At 39.1% G+C, this 18,145-nt stretch overlaps 1 protein-coding gene across 2 annotated transcripts in view; it reads right to left on the bottom strand.

Annotated features, from left to right (window-relative positions):
• Positions 1-17,849, bottom strand: part of LOC144965513 (tetraspanin-33-like) — an 80,484-nt gene extending 62,635 nt beyond the window's left edge. The window contains exons 1-2 of one of the 2 annotated variants that reach the window (XM_078900922.1): positions 17,763-17,849; positions 15,410-15,744 (exon numbers count right to left, since the gene is read on the bottom strand). In XM_078900922.1, coding sequence (XP_078757048.1) covers positions 15,410-15,556 — 147 coding nt within the window. In that variant the 5' untranslated portion in view covers positions 15,557-15,744; positions 17,763-17,849. Of the gene's footprint in view, positions 1-15,409; positions 16,451-17,762 lie in introns of those variants that run through there. The other variant, XM_078900921.1, reaches the window with a different exon arrangement.
• Positions 17,850-18,145: the final 296 nt, after the last annotated feature.

Raw genomic sequence — 18,145 nt, 5'->3', positions numbered from 1 at the left:
TGTCCAGTAGAGTTCTTACTTCCGTTGTGTTGTCGATTTAGCGGTGATCCGTGTTGTTATGTAGTAGTGTGTTCTCAATGCGTGTATGCTTATGTGTGTGAGTTGTGTGTGGTGTATAGTTAGTATGCGCTTGGCTAATTAGTTCACAACATTGCCATCCGGAAGAATATCGGACCAACACACAAAACTGTGTGCAACCATGATCGTTTATAGTCAGGTTAATACAGCTCAGTGAGAATTACTCATAAACGCGGATGGCAAAAATCAATAACAAAGACCTGAGTGACGTCAACTTCGAACTATCTATACATGTGTGTTTTGGAATGTGGTTGCGTGGAGAGAAAAAAGTACAGAAATTCCTGAGCGAGGAGGGGGGGGGGTTGTTTGCTAGGAACTGTCAGATTGGCATTTTTCAGCAAATCGTGGCATTCATTGTGATATTATTAACTTGATCACATGAAGGTATTCGGATTTATAGAAATTTTAAACAAGTTTCACCGATTAACAACATCAACTAATATTACTGCTGATATTACTGTCGTTTTTATGCCATCGATGTGATAATTATTGCCCTGGGAAATATTTAGTTAGACGTTGTCGGCAAACTGTCAATTGGTTCTGTCTAGCTTCTAGCCCGAACAAACCAAAAGTAGATAGATTCGGGGACATGATATTTTTCGCGTCTGCTTCAGATTTTCATTTGACCTCACATAATTTGACATTCCGAAAGCTCCTACATCCCCATTATTTTTTCACCATTGATCTTTTGTCAGGTGTTTATTTATTCAATTTGTCATCATATAGAAGCATTTTTAAAATTCTAAAACAAACCTTGATAGATTTGTGAAAGTTTAAAATTTCCTAATTTGACCATTGTTTTGATTCCGGCCGCCATTTTAATTTGTGAAGTATTGAAGGTAGTGCAAAACAGTCCGAGGGTTTTTTCTTTCCTATTTGGGTTAGTCATAAGTCTTAGTAAAGGTGCTAGGGTATTTATTTTCCTATTAGGGTTATTTAAAGGCACTAGGTTTTACTTTTTCTTGGGGTTAATTGAGGGAATATTATTTAAGTTGTTTCCCTTTGTAGGAGCTTTCGGAAGGCCTCCCAAGTAAAGCGTGGTAAAGACGTGCGACTTGTTGATATTGATATCTACTGACTGATAAACTAAAATCATGCCGAATCATGCATGGCAACGACGACAAGCACATCGATTAAAATATGCATCTAATCGTAATCAAGCTAATCAAGAAAATGATTCAGGCAATATCGAATGAAAATAGTTCTTTCCCCGCGAAATTGCGGGCTTTTTACTATTATATATATACATATATCTTCCCGGCTGTGCAAAACTCCCCGGTGAGTATTTTTTCTCTTTCTATTTCCTCCATTTTATTTCTTTTTGCCCGACCACTACAAAGGGCTCAAACCGCCACTGTGACTAACCCTAATAGTAATAGAGAAAAAATAATCCTCGGACTGCTTTGCACTACATTTCAATACTTCACAAATCAAAATGGCGGCCGAGAATCAAAACAATGGTCAAATTAGGAAATTTTAAACTTTCATAAATCTATCAAGATTTGTTCTAGAGTTTTTAATATGCTTCTATATGATGACAAATTGAATAAATAAATGCCTGACAAAAAATCAACGGTGAAAATACAAATTTAAAGAATACTGGGGATGTGCATTAAATTAATGCAAATCAAAATTACGATTGTAGTAACTATCGACAGGTTGTCTAAACCCCCCTTTATTTGACAAGAAAGACAAAATCATGGATCAATTGGAATTCCAGATAGAAATTTAAAAGAAAACAGTTAAAATTCTTCAAAAGTAGCAAAAGTCAGTCAAAATAACTGTGGTATAAATGAAAAGCTTTTCTAACAACTTAACACATTGTCCAAATAAATTCAGGACAAAAATAAATAATTATAAAATTACATATTCTGATAGTGTGAGACAGGCAACAATCCTTCTACAGTCCAAAGTAGTGGTATGAGCTGAGTCAGTGTAATATGGGCGAGCTCTTTTTCTAGTTCTGTTTCACTCTCACCCTCTGCCTACTGCCCACATTGTGTCGTCCTCCCCTCTTTATGCGCACGAACATTAGAGTTTGAGTCTGAATAGCCATGAGAGACTTTTCAGACTCGAGTCCGAGTTGCCACTTCGTAACAAAAATATGGGCCTGGACTGTAATGTACTGCGACACTCACTAAAATCGCAAATTTTCGTCAACTTCAAGGCTCAAAACGGTCCAAGATGTCGGCTGTGATTTTTTTTCAAAATTTTATATATTGTGCAGATACACTATTTCTATAGGCACATGGAAGTTTTCCTTGTATTTTGAGGTGCTTCATGGTGACAATCACCTGCATGCAAAGAAGCTTAGTATCTCAATTCTTAAGTTACAAAGGGGCATAACTCAATTATTTTGACCCCCAAATAATGCATTAACAGTTCAATAATTGTGGACCTCACTCATTCAGATATATCAGGGTGGCATGAACGAATTAAAAAAATATTCATCACCTTTAGATTTATCATTTTGTGTGTTGAAATGTTCTACAGTTAAAAATAGTTTGTGAAAAAAGCGAGAAAGTTAAAGAAGGAAAAGGACTTTTTGCCAAATCAGATCAAAGAAAAGGTACTTGAATACTTATAACAATGAGGAATATTTGCGGCTGTGTCCTGTAAAAAAACAACTATGTTTCAGTCACAATTGATGGGGGAAAAAACTAAAGTGCAAAAGCATATGGATTTGAATGAACTGCATGTTGAACTGTTTAAAAAGGAACTCAATATGAAATTCTGTGAACTTAGGCCCAAATGGTATATAACTGTAGGATTAAAATAACGCTACCAGTTTGTGTTTGTGAAATACATCAAAATTCAAAACTAATCATTTTAGCTGTAAAGTATGAAATTTTGAATTGCTTGGTGTTGAGAGAGTGTGTCAGAGCAGGAAAGAAAAATAATCGGGCATGCAATTCTCCCTCGGTAATCAAAATGCCAAAAGTTCTAAGTTATATCCACCTCTTACAATTTATCTCCTCTAATGTTTTTAGTTGATAATTGACAATAGAGACTTCCTCCCGCATTATCTTTTGGGAGATTAAGAAGGTTAGTTGTTGATGCGTCGAGAGATGGCGTCTGTAAAATAAATCAACTCTTGTGTCCTAGTCATTATCATTTCAATGTTTATATTTAGTTGACGAAAACCAATTGTTAGTGGGAGTAGTTATGGTAGTTTGTGGTGATGTGATTGTAGTAGGGATGATGATGATGATGATATGGTGGTGGTTAGGACGAGGTTCGGATGATGGTAATGATGAGTGTGATGACGACGACATTTATGATGATGATGACGACGACGATGATGATGATGATGATGATGTGGTGTTGATGAGTGGTGGTGTTTTGGATGATGGTTCGGATGGTGGTAGTGACAACGACGATAGTTATGATGATGATGGTGGTGGTGGTGTTTTGGATGATGGTTCGGATGGTGGTGGTGGTGTTTTGGATGATGGTTCGGATGGTGGTAGTGACGGTTGTGACGACGACTATAGTTATGATGATGATGATGATGATGATGATGATGATGATGATGATGATGATGATGATGATGACGTCGTTATTGTTGCTGTAATAGATAATAATAATGATGATGATGAGGATGAAAGTACACAATATTTCTAGATAGACAGCATTTATCCTCCTCTTTCTCTTCCCCTTAACGCAACAGGCTATTGCAAGGAACAATATGCAACGGTTGGGACACTTCATTCTTTATCTAAAAGTATCATATTACCCACTATTGTAGTTTGGTCTACACCACATGATGTTATTACAAGAAGTTACTTGGATTAAAGCTGCTATCAACCATGATTGGCACAAGACAATTCCATGTTATGCTGGGGGGAGACAAAAGCAAAACAAGAAAGATAAAAAATGGAGTCCCACAAGGCTCAGTATTAGCACCAACACTTTTCAACGTATATATCAGCGACATGCAATCACTAAAACTTGGCTATGCGGATGACTGGGCATTGGCCTACCAATCAAACAACTGGAAAGAAATTGAAAAAGCTCTCAGTGAAGACACGACACAACTAAAAATCTTTTTTGACAAATGGTATCTCAGAATGAATACCTCCAAATCAGCACCTACCACATTTCATCTCAACAACAGAGAGGCCAAAAAAGAAATCAACATCATAGCTGGAAATGCCAGACTGCCCTCAGACCACAACCCAAAATACCTTGGTGTCACGTTGGACAGACAATTAAACTACCGCAAACATCTTGAAGGAAACGCAAACAAGATCTCAAAAAGAAACTGTATCCTGAGGAAACTGGCAAGTACTAATTGGGGAGCCTCACAACAAGTACTTAGAACATCTGCTTTGACACTTTGCTCTAGCGTGGGAGAATACTGCGCTCCAGTCTGGATGAGGAGCCCACATGCCAAACTGATTGATGTCAAGCTAAGAGAATCAATGAGGATCATAACAGGATGCCTCAAGTCAACCCCAACCCAATGGCTCCCAACACTAAGTGGCATAGCACTGCCTGATATCAGAAGACAAGAATTAAACCAAAGAATGCATGCCAAAATTGAGGAGGTCACTGACAGGGTCCCATTGAAGGAGGTCCTAGAAGAAGCCCCAACAACGTCAAGACTGAAATCATGGAAACCTTTTAAAACTTCAAGACAACATTTCAACGTGGATTTCGATGTGGAACTAAGACAGCCCCAGGGGAGGCGACATCATACCCGACCCAACAGAAAGAACACCTGGCTTTCTCTGCAATAGCCGAAAATGCTGGGTCACCTCCAACCGCATTTTGACAGGACATGGCAGAACCGCAGCTAACATGCATAGATGGAATCTGAGAGAATCAGATGCATGCCGCCATTGCCAAGGAGGCCCTGAGACAATGGACCACATCGTCATCCACTGCCCAGTGACAAGCCAATCAGGAGGCTACGAGACAGCCTATAAGGCAGGAAAAGAATTTGAAGAATGGATTAAAAGATTCAAAATAGAGGTGTAGCCATTCGATACTACTACTACTTGGATTGGTATTCTCCCTCCTCTTTCCTCCCCCAGCCTATCCCCAGCATCGTTGTCTGATTTCTTTATTTCGACTGACTGTACGAATTTCATACTAGGTTGGCAAGCACAGAACTGCCCACCTTGGTTTAGCTTATTTATTCCTATGTTATTGAGGTACTATGGTAACGAGGAAAAAATGACTGATTATGTTTTGTACACTGTTTCTTGGTGTGATAACCTATGTTAGTTTGACTGTACAAGAATACTGTTAAATGCCACATAGAACGTGATGAAGAAATACAAATGGATTTCAAGACTAAAAGTAATATAATTAATCAATCATTAAAAAAAAAAAACCAGCACGACAACAATGAATATATGAATAAGTCAATAAATGACATTAATACCATACTGTGATTTTTCTTAAGACATTTTTTGCTTAATCAATATAAGCTAAAGTGATATTTAAATCATATTTCGTTTACCAATAGTCTAATAGAGATCCATAGGTACCGAGTGTAAGGTGGGCAGAATGGAATTGTTTGCATTTTTCCCAACCTAGACAGCGGCTAGACATAAGGTCGTAACGCCGAGGCGATGACGACGGTGTGGGTGTTTGATAGGTGGAGGGCAGATGGTGGTAAATTTAGCAGGAGCGTGTCCTGCTCTGTACATTGTGGAGTGCACGCTTAATCATGATACATCTGAAACATCGAAATTAACCTAAGCACAAAGAATCAAGTTCAAGTTTTATCAGCTAAATTCCACTTGAGTAAATTAAGTGTTCTTCAGATGTGGTAAATCATCTTGAAACTTGAAAATAACAGGTTGGGCTGTGCCCACCCTGCTCACTATTACCAACCACCACTGGTTAGTCATAAGTCTTAGCAAAGGTGCTAGGGTGTTAGTTTTTCCCACTATTAGTATTAGGGTTAGTTAAACGTATTAGGTTTTATTTTTTCTTGGGATTAGTTGAGGGAATATTATTTGAGTTGTTTCCCTTTGTAAGAGCTTTCGGAAGGCCTCCCATAAAAAAAAATAAAAAATGAAAAAAATCATTTTTTTTACCAAACAGCACGCTGGACCATATTCAAGGGCAGATAACTCCAAAAGTTGATAAATCTTTTCATTTTCTTTCAAATAATTGTAATATATGCTAAAAGTTGTACAGGATTAGGATTACCAAATTTGAGCGATTTAGCTTGATTTATAAAAAAATTCACAATGCTCTGCAAAAAGGTATTAGATCAGAAAGAATGGCGCAAAGAATGGACACAATCCATCGTCATATCCCTCCCAAAGAAAGGGAACTTAAAACAATGCAAGAATTACAGAACAATAAGCTTGATAAGCCATCCAAGCAAAGTCATGCTCCGAATAATCCATAAAAGAATGAAATCTAGAACAGAAGAAATACTCGCAGAAGAACAGGCAGGATTCATAACAGGAAGAAGTACCGTGGAGCAAATATTTAACTGCAGGGTGCTCACAGAGAAATGCCTTCTGCACCAGCGTGCGCTGAACCATAATTTTATAGACTTCAGGAAGGCATTTGACAGAGTCTGGCATGATGGTCTTTGGAATGTGATTAAGAAATATAATTTTGAAGAAGGGCTCATCCAGACAATAGAGGCATTGTATGGCAGGTCAAAAAGTACAGTCCTGGTAAATGACCAATTAGGAACTCCTTTCAACACTACTGTAGGAGTCAGACAGGGCTGCATATTATCTCCGATGCTATTCAATATATTCCTTGAAAGCATCATGCAAGATGTGCTGGAGGGTTACCACACCTCGATATCCGTTGGCGGCCGCCCGTTTGCGGACGATATTGACCTACTGGCAGGCACAGAACCAGAACTACAAGGCTTAACAAACCGTCTAGCTGAATGTGCATCGCAATAAGGAATGGAAATAAGTACTGAAAAGTCACAAATCTTGGTGAACAGCAACACAGAAAGCAACACAAACATCACAGTGGGAAATAAAAAACTAAAAGAGTCACAACATTCAAATATCTAGGTGTGACATAAAGCAAAGATGGGACTAGCACAATTGAAATTCGAAAGAGAATTGCAATGGCAACATCAGTGATGACTCAATTAACAAAGATTTGGAACAGTAACATGAGTCTTAATGTAAAGGTCAAACTGTATAAATCACTGGTGTTGTCAACCTTGTTGTACGGATGAGAAGCCTGGACACTTACAATGGATGGACAACGGCGCCTAAGGGCGTTCGAAAGCAAGTGCTATAGAGGACTGCTATGCGTGTCATATACGGAGCATAGCACAAACGAAGATGTCCTGGAAGAAATAGAAGCTCGGGCAGGCCCACAAGAACCTCTTCTATTGACTGTGAAGCGCAGAAAACTGTCCTGGTTTGGACACCATACTCAACACGATAGCCTGAGCAGGACAGTCCTACAGGGCACAGTCGAAAGGCCAGCGCAGAAGAGGGCACCAAAGGAAGATGTGGCTGGACAATATAAAAGAATGGACAGAGATGTCAGTTCCGGAGCTGCTACACAGGGCTAGCAAAAGGCAGGCATGGAGGAAGACTGTAACTTCTGCTTCACTCGTCCCCCCGACGACCATCCGGTCATGGGATTGAGTGAGTGAGTGAGTGATAAAAAAGTTATAGTTTTAGCCTCTCAAACCTGGACCCACGAGGAAATTTGATTTTGACGGTTGAGACATAATTTCAAAAAAGTATTAAAAAGTCAAAACTCCACATTCTGACTGAAAAATGGGGAGGCCTACCGAAAGCTCCTTCATCCCCAGTCTTCTTTCAATTTGTATTTTCACCATTGATCTTTTGTCACTTGTTTATTTATTCAATTTGTCATCATAATAGAAGCATTTTAAAAACTATAGAACAAACCTTGATATCTAGATTTGTGAAAGTTTAAAGTTTCCTAATTTGACCATTGTTTTGATTCTTGGCCGCCATTTTTATTTGTGAAGTATTGAAAGGTAGTGCAAAGCAATCGGAGGATTTTTTTTTCTATTAGGGTTAGCTCAAGATCGGATGGATGATTATTTTTCTATAGGGTTAGCCATAAGTCTTAGCAAAGGTGATAGGGTGCTTGTTTTTCCTATTAGGGTTAGTTAAAGGTATTGGACTACTTTCACTGTACAGTGATAATAGCCTGACAAGACTATTTTCACCGTATGTACCAATCAGAAGCCAGGATACTAACTGTATGTGCCTCAGCATCCTGACCATTAGAATTCGACCCAACATCATTTTCTTCCAGACGAGTAAAAAAAAAAAAGAAAACGTTTGCCAAGAACAAGGGAGGCCTCCCGAAAGCTCCTCGTTGTAGCATTGCTTTCAATTTGTATTTTCACTTTGGACCTTTTGTCAGACGTTGATTTATTCAATTCGTCATCATATATCTAGAACAAACCTTGATAGATTTTTGTTTGTTTTTTTGTTGCTTTAGGCCTCTTCCAACACAATTGAGGTTATATGAGAGACCGCTGAAACAAAAAAACAAGCAATCTAACAAAAATAGTACAAATGTAAATCAAAATCATAACCTAAAGATATCATAAGCTAAATTATAAATAACCAAGAACTAACAGGCAGAAGATTTACAGAAAAAAAAATATCCCCTGTCAAAAATACAATCACAAACCAAAGAAGCAGGATAGGCTAGTAAAGAGAAGAAGAAACGACATCACTATCGGATCGTACACCCATGCGAACATCATAGGTATATGATTCAAGGGTGATGCTCCCATCCAACCACCCGCCTTGATAGATTTGTGAAAGTTAAAAATTTTCTAATTTGACCATTGTTTTGATTTTCGGCCGCCATTTTGATTTGTGGGGTATTGAAAGGCAGTGCAAAGCAGTCCTAGGGTTGTTTTTGTTTTTTGTTTTTCTATTAGGGATAGCTAGAGGTCATTTGTTTTTCCTATACGGGTAGTTATAGGTACTAAGTTGTATTTTTTCTCTCGAGCGAATATTTGGCACGATGAGTTTTCGGAAGGCCTGCCACAGCTATGATAGTACAGGCGGATTCAGAATTGGTTACAGTTACAGATGAAGCTTTCCAATTTCGTGGCGGCGATAGGGTCTCGACCCCACGACCTTTCTGGTAAAACAACAACACCTGGACGGGGAGAGCGTGGCTCTACTGTATGAGTATGAGTTATTCACAACTCGAGAAAAAGTGATTTCAATCTCTATGTCTATCTTGAGCCGCTACCCCCGACTTCTTGAGATCATGGGTTCAACACAGACAAACGCCGCGAAGTTTGTTAGCTACCAAGATACCATTATCACCGTACAGTGAAAATAAGTCTCCCACACTATCACCGTACAGTGAATATAAGCCTTCCACACCGTTATAGTGAATATAGTCTCCCACACTATTATTACCGTACACTGAATATAGCCTTCCACACCATTATCACCGTACGGTGAAAATAGTCATCCCCACTATTATCACCATACAGTGAATATAGCCTTCCACACCATTATTAGGGGAAGGTGGGGTAAGTTGAGCATAGGGGTAAGTTGAGCCACCCTCTTTCGACCACAAGTGACTAAGCCAATCCAAGTTTTTATGCTGTCTATAAATAACTGATCACATGACTTTAACCTCCACCATTTTGTTTTGCTGATTCAAGATCAGACATTGGTGCAGTAAAAGAAAATCAGATTTCGTGCCAAAAAAGTAAAATTCAGCATTTCAGAGGTAAGTGCATGTTTCTTTATGCAGTAATAGTTCGATTAGAAATAATATGTGGTAGTTGTTAGTTCAATTACTTGCCTTCATGCCTGTAAAAGCTTTTTACATGCACCACACATGGGATGCATGCATTTGACTAGACAAGTCAATGAGGTAAGATGGGGGTAAGTTGAGCCAATGCTAAGGGGGTAAGTTGTGCCACTGGCTCAACTTACCCCATATGTCTTTTTACATGTTTTCAAGAAGCAGTTGTATGTGCAATCACATCAGTAAGCCTATTATAGACTGAATTCAAAATTTAAGTGTGTAAGTTAGCCCTACATGTTCTAGATAGATAGCCTATATACTCTTATTGTGTTAAATGTTTAACATTAGAAAGCTGTGCTTGCCTAGGAATTTGCACAAATTAAAGTCGCTTTGCTATAATTATTATTATTATTATTATCGTTACTATTATTATTACTAATTAAAATCAGAATTAAACATCAGTTTCTTTTTTTGTGTTGTTTCACAGGAAAAAAACGATCAGGCATGCGCAACTACGTACGAAAGACCAATCGTGGGCGAACTCCTACAGACGTTATGGAACGGGCTGCTGCCGCTGTTGCTGGAGGGCAGAGTGTGCGGAGTGCTGCAAAGGACTTCAACATTGATCGAATGACACTCAAGCGGTACATGGACAAACAAGACAGGCAACCAGCAGGGACTGCTTACACACCTGTGTCCTTATGGCAATTGGTTTTTAATCCTGAAATGGAAAGGGATTTGGCTGACCATGTGAAACAATTGTCAGACATGTTTCATGGTTTGTCAGTGAGCAGATGTCGCACACTGGCATTTGAGTTTGCTAAAAAAAACTTTCTTAATGTGGCACCAAGTTGGGATCGTGAGAAAAAAGCAGGACATGATTGGTGGTTAGGCTTCAAGAAGCGCCAGAAGCAACATCTTTTGGGCGTGCCACAGCCTTCAACCGCCCGGTTGTTGATAAATTTTTTAACAACTTGAGCCAGGTAATGGACAAGTACAAGTTCTCACCAAGTGACATTTACAACGCTGATGAGACTGGGTGCACCACAGTTCAAAACCCTGGAGCCGTTGTCACAGAAAAAGGAAAGAAACAAGTTGGTTCAATCACCTCTGCTGAACGTGGGGAATTGGTAACTGTGGTGTACACTGTGAGTGCAATTGGTACAGTCGTGCCTCCTTTGTTCATCTTTCCTAGAGTCCACTACAGAGATCACTTTATCAGAGATGGACCAACACAGTGCATAGGCAGGGCAACACGAAGTGGCTGGTGTTTGTGGAGTATTTGAATCACATCATCAAACACACCAGATGCTCACCAGAAAGGAAAATCCTATTAATCCTTGACAACCATGACACACATATTTCTTTGAATGTTGTGGACACAGCAAGGTCTCATGGGGTTGTCATATTGACCATTCCACCACACACTTCCCATCGTCTCCAGCCGCTCGACCGGTCAGTGTACGGACCCTTCAAAACTGCGTACAACAGAGCCATGGATGGATGGCTACGATCATATCCAGGGAAAACAGTAACAATCTATGATATCCCAGCTCGTGTGAACCAAGCCCAGATGATTGCCATGACACCGTTGAACATTGCTGCTGGCTTCCAAGCCTCGGGCATTCATCCATTTAACCGGGACATCTTTAGTGAAATTGACTTTGCCCCTTCTCTTCCAACTGACCAGGAGCAAAATATTGCTGCTGCAGAAAGCCTTCAGGCAAATTCTACCATAGAAGATGCAGGACCTTCAGGAGAGGTTCCTGGAGCTGTCTTGCCCGTGCCCAGTGATGATGTCCAGCTACAAAAACAGCAAGCAAATGATCGTATGCAACCGTCCACATGTGGGTCTTGTGTCTCACCTAGCTCACATGATGACATGCCTCGTCCGTACATTTCACCATCTGCTATTCAGCCATTTCCGAAAGCAGCACCAAGAAAGGCAAGGAGAGGTGGTCGCAAAAAGGGCAGCTCAAAGATTTTGACTGGCACCCCCGAAAGACAGGAGCTGGTAGCCCTTTCTGAAAATAGAAAGAGAAGCCTATTGCCCAAAACAAAGAAGTGTTTGTTCAAAGCTGGTGGGAAAAAGTCATGTCTTCTGATATCTAAAACCCCAAGTTCAAGTGACACTGATGATTCAGATGTTGAATTTGATGATGTGTCATCAGATAGTGATGGTGATATTGATCTGGATATCCCAATAATTGAAGGTGACTTTGTGGTTGTCAAATGTGCTGGCAAATCACGAATTGTGAACTACATTGCTCGGGTTGACATTCTCAACCGACTCAACGGGGAGGACTTTGAGTTTGAAGGTGTTTTCCTTCAAAAAGTTGCTGGGAAAGTAGGAACGGACAAGCCTGTGTATGTTCCAAATCCAAAAGACGAAGCGGGTTTCAATGCAGAAGATGTTGTTTACAAGCTGCCACAGCCGAAGAGTGTTGGCAATTCTCTCCGTTGTTCTAGCCAGCTCGTGTTCAGCTGTGACTTGTCACAGTGGCAACTTCATTAACTTGTTTTAAATTTTCTGCTGGTTTATATGTGTCATCATCGTCATCATCATCATCATAATCATTGACATCATTCATCATTCTTCTTATTATTCATGTTATTTTACATGTTTATTACTTTCCTGTCTATGAGAAAAATAACATTTTGTTCAATGCTGTAATTAACAGTTCTACTTCATGATTATAATTTTAATTTGTTTTATATCACAGCAACATTTTGGGCTTGTTCTTTCTTCATTTGCAACAAATTTTCTCGTGGCACAACTTACCCCAGAGTTTGGATCAACTTGCCCCATGGTCGGGGCAACTTGAACCATTTGATATGCATATTTTTTAGGCTCGTAGTCGGTTTAGGTGTACTAGTAGAAGACTGCATCTTGTTTCACAATGTTCCCAAATAAAAGAATCGAACATAAAACTACTCATCTTTGCGAAATAACTAGTCGTTTGGGTTCTGAAGAGTCAAAATTGAAAATTGGCTCAACTTGCCCCAACCTCCCCTACTGTACGGTGAAAAGAGTGTGTCAGGCTATTTTCGCCAGACGATGAAAATCGTCTCCCACACTATTATCACCGTACGGTGAATATAGCCTTCTACACCATTACATTGAATATAGTCTCCCACACTTTTATCACCTTACAGTGAATACATAGCCTTCCACACCATTATCACCGTTCGGTGACAATAGTGTGTCAGGCTATTTTCACCGTACGGCAAAAATTGTCCACCAAGATATTACCGTACAGTGAATATAGTCTCCCACACTATTATCACCGTACGGTGCAAATCGTCTCCCACACTATTATCACCGTACAGTGAATATAGCCTTCCACACCATTATAGTGAATATAGTCTCCCGCATTATTATCACCGTGCACTGATTACAGTCTTCCACACCATTTTCACCGTATGGTGAAAATAGTGTGTCGGGTTATTTTCACCTTACGGTGAAAATCGTCCACAAAGATATTACCGTAAGGTGAAAAAAGTCTCCCACACTATTACCACCGTACGGTGAATATAGCTTTCTACATTGAATATAGTCTCCCACACTTTTATCACCTTACAGTGAATACATAGCCTTCCACACCATTATCACCGTTCGGTGACAATAGTGTGTCAGGCTATTTTCACCGTACGGCAAAAATTGTCCACCAAGATATTACCGTACGGTGAATATAGTCTCCCACACTATTATCACCGTACGGTGCAAATCGTCTCCCACACTATTATCACCGTACAGTGAATATAGCCTTCCACACCATTATAGTGAATATAGTCTCCCGCATTATTTTCACCGTGCACTGATTACAGTCTTCCACACCATTTTCACCGTATGGTGAAAATAGTGTGTCGGGTTATTTTCACCGTAGGTGAAAATCGTCCACCAAGATATTACCGTAAGGTGAAAAAAGTCTCCCACACTATTACCACCGTACGGTGAATATAGCCTTCTACACCATTACATTGAATATAGTCTCCCACACTTTTATCACCTTACAGTGAATACATAGCCTTCCACACCATTATCACCGTTCGGTGACAATAGTGTGTCAGGCTATTTTCACCGTACGGCAAAAATTGTCCACCAAGATATTACCGTACGGTGAATATAGTCTCCCACACTATTATCACCGTACGGTGCAAATCGTCTCCCACACTATTATCACCGTACAGTGAATAGAGCCTTCCACACCATTATAGTGAATATAGTCTCCCGCATTATTATCACCGTGCACTGATTACAGTCTTCCACACCATTTTCACCGTATGGTGAAAATAGTGTGTCGGGTTATTTTCACCTTACGGTGAAAATCGTCCACCAAGATATTACCGTAAGGTGAAAAAAGTCTCCCACACTATTACCACTGTACGGTGAAAATCGTCCACCGAAATATTACGGGACAGTGAAAAAAGTCCCCCACACTATTATCACCGTACGGTGAAAATCGTCCACCAAAATATTACGAGACGGTGAAAAGTCTCCCACACTACCATAACCATACGTTGAAAATGGTCCACCAAGATAATAATAATAATAATAATAATAATAATAATAATAATAATAATAATAATAATAATAATAATAATAATAATAATAGATCTTTATTGTCCATAAATATGGCAATTTGTCATTTAGTTACACTTGTTATAACGTTAAACAATAACTGTAACATTGAACAGATATTTCACTCCTGCTTATTTTCTCTCTCTCTCTCATTCTCTCTCTCTCTCTCTTCCTCTCTTTCTTTCACATGTGCGATATACACAACATAAAATATATTCATTTCATTTTCAATTTGTTACGATTGTGGCAATTCGACACCAAAAATTATCATTATTATCAATTGGTCAGTTAATCTTACATTAAATAAATTAATCAGTTAATCAGTCAACGAATCAATCCTTGGTTTTTCTGTCCATATGAAATATTCAAAATTTTTATTGCTGATGGAACGAACGTTGATTTATACTTGTTAGTTCTACATTTAATCTGACAAAACCTTCTCCCAGATGGTAAAAGACTAAATTCATGGTATAAAATATGTTTTTTATTGTTGGTAATTGAGAATGCTTTCCTTTCTATTGCTTTTCCATGAATTTTTTCTACTCCATCAAGAGGATGGTTTATTATTTTTGATGCCTCTTTAATAGATTTTGAAATTTTTGATTTCTCTAAGTTTTAAGTCGGCATCCTCCAAACCATATTACCGTACGGTGAAAATAGTCTCCCACACACGGTCAGGCTATTATCACCGTACGGTGAAAATAGCGGCTTCCTAGAAGGTATACTAGAGTACTAGATAGGTTTTATTTTTTCTCTGGGTTAGTTGAGGGAATATTATTTGAGTTGTTTCCCTTTGTAGGAGCTTTCGGTAGGCCTCCCGATAATTGGTTTTCTTCATGTCTCATACTCATAAGTATCTTCAATTGAGCCAAGTTTGAGGAAAATCCAAAGGGGTGTGGTTCCCAATTTCCGAAAATTTGGTCCACTTTTTTTATTACATTAACATCATGGAAATGGAATGGCCCCACTGCAACAGTAAAATCGCCACCTAATAAATAACCACGATTAACGTTTGCTATCTATCAAACTTACCAGAAACAAGAAATTGACGAAAAATAGAAAGTACTTCACAAATGGGTTGATAGGACTCCGTGCATTTATAGCTCTTCGTCTCAAAGAATTTGTAAATCGGTCGCTGAAGCGACCAGAGTGTCGTCTTGGAGGCCTATTATTCGCCATCGATACTGGTCGTATTTGTTGTCTTGTAAACAATAGATTAAAATCGAAACATTACAATCAAATCAGAGAACAACGCCTCCCTGTATCAAATCTGTCACGTCACAATTGTTTTCCTTCTACCAACTGAATGGCCAACATAAAACTTAGTTACCTAAGGTGTCACAGTGTCAATGACTCAATAGAAGGAACTGTGTTTTCAGTCCACCGGAAATAAAAATATTTAAAACGGACCAATTATCGATAATGACGACATTGATACTGTTGTACTATTGTAAGTAGTCATCATCAAAAGTGGATAGACATAACATTTATGGCAATTTGACGGCTTAATAATATCATTTACAGCGTTTTCTTTACTCTCGGAAAAGCTTGAGTGAGAGTTGTTCGAAATCGGGAGCCTGAAATAGATCTCTTCGATACCATGGTTGCCAGATAGCCATTGGTCTGGCCAATTTGGCCAAAATTGACCACACAGAATAATGTTTCTATCGAAAATTGATATTTATATCTATTTTTTTATGTTTCCTAGTCCGTTACAATTTTCATGATTACCAAAACTGATGAGTTTTCCAAGGAGATCATAGTTTTAGTATTGTTTGCCCACGTAAAGTTCTATTTGGTCACTTTTCACATCGATCATTGGCCTCGGGCACGCCTGTGTACTCCCTTGGCATTGGCAAAAAAAAAATTCTTAATTTTCAAGTTCAACACGTTGACGCCATTCCTGGTGACTCGAGAAGTTTGATCGACTTTTAATTTTGTAAAAAGATGATTTACTTTTACTCACTTTTAAGATTATTTTAATTTAGAACACAGTGAGGCGTCAAAATGTATTGCCTTGTGTATTTCTTGTACGTAACAATATGAATCCGGAGAAAAACGAACAAACAAAACAAAAACCAACCAAAAAAAAAAAAAGATAAAAGAGTATAGATAAATAGATAGATAGAGAGAGAGAGAGACACACACACACACACACAGAGAGAGAGAGAGAGAGAGAGAGAGAGAGAGAGAGAGAGAGAGAGAGAGAGAGAGAGAGAGAGAGAGAGAGAGAAAGAGAAGGACTGCTTTGTAGCTACTTGTACTCCATTTTTTATTTTGGTTCCTATCCTTATTTATAAGGTTACAGCCTGGGACACTTTTGGTGTAGACAATATGGACGTGAGCAGCCAGGAAGATGACTCTACATTCTTTTAAGGACTCTTTTGTTTTTAAAGGTTTGATGGCGCTTATAAAACATTGAGGTCTAGTAGAAAGGAAAAAATGAGATGCCAGTCAAAACAAATTACAGTTTTAGAAGACATGATTGACGATGAACAATAGACCAGCCCTACAATTCAAAGGACAAGGGATGATTTTGAAAGAAAAGGATCTTGGAAGAAGACAAAATCAAGACTGCCTGGGGGGGGGGGGGGGGGGGAGGGAGGGAGGAGAGAGGGGGAAGGCCTCAAAGCACAGCCGTACTCGAGGCCAGTGATCGATGTGAAAAGTGACCAAATAGAACCTAGAACCAATACTAATACTCTGATCTCCTTGGAAAATTAATCGGTTTTAATAATCACAAAAAAATTCTAAAGGACTAGGAAAAATTAAAAATAGATGTAAATGTTAATATTAAATTAATTGTAGAAACATTATTCTCTGTGTGGTCAATTTTGGCCAAATTGGCCAGGCCAATGGCTATCTCGCAGCGACGGTAAGAATCTCGTCAATGTTTGATAAATCGGTTTCGAGAATTGAGATCTATTTCAGGCACCCGGTTTCGAACAACTCCCAATCAAGATTTCCTGGGAGTAAATAAAACACTGTAAATGATATTATTCAGCCGTTGAATTGCTATATATTTTATGCCTGTCCATTTCTGATGATGCCGATAATAGGCTCAGTATCAAAGTTGTCACGATCGATTAAGGTAAGAAAAGACGATAATTGGTCCTTTTAAAATATTTTTATTTCCGGTGGACTGAATACACAGCTGTGTTTTCAGTCCACTGGTGGACTGAAAACACAGTAAATTTGAGTAAATTGGCCAGACCAATGGCTATCTGGCAACCATGGTATCGAAGAGATCTATTTCAGGCTCCCGATTTCGAACAACTCTCACTCAAGACTTTCCGAGAGTAAATAAAACGCTGTAAATGATATTATTAAGCCGTCAAATTACCATAAATGTTATGTCTATCCACTTTTGATGATGACTACTTACAATAGACTCAGTATCAATGTCGTCATTATCGATAATTGGTCCGTTTTAAATATTTTTATTTCCGGTGGACTGAAAACACAGTTCCTAAAGTTAAACCAGGTACTCGGGTAAAAGGGGCGGGTAACGGGTACTAGTGCCGCGCTGAGGGCCGGTCCCACGGTTCCTTAGCTGGGACCGGAGGACCGGTCCGAAGCTGACGAACCGTTCACCGAACCGTTGAACCGAACGTTATTATCCTCACTTCTTATCTTTCTATTTGCACGGTCCCAGCGATTCTAGTTTCTTTACTGTCTTTTCTCGGTCCTTTTGCCTAGGTCGTTCGCCTAACCACCCATCCCACTTAATTAATCGCACCAACCCCCTCTTGCACATACGCCCTCTTG

Source organism: Berghia stephanieae, chromosome 2 (genome assembly GCF_034508935.2).
Source record: "Berghia stephanieae isolate SIO BIC M18660-M18661 chromosome 2, UCSD_Bste_1.3, whole genome shotgun sequence".
Taxonomy (NCBI): Eukaryota; Metazoa; Mollusca; class Gastropoda; order Nudibranchia; family Aeolidiidae; genus Berghia; species Berghia stephanieae.
Note: the sequence above shows the minus strand (reverse complement) of the source record. Positions and strands in the feature narration are given on the sequence as shown.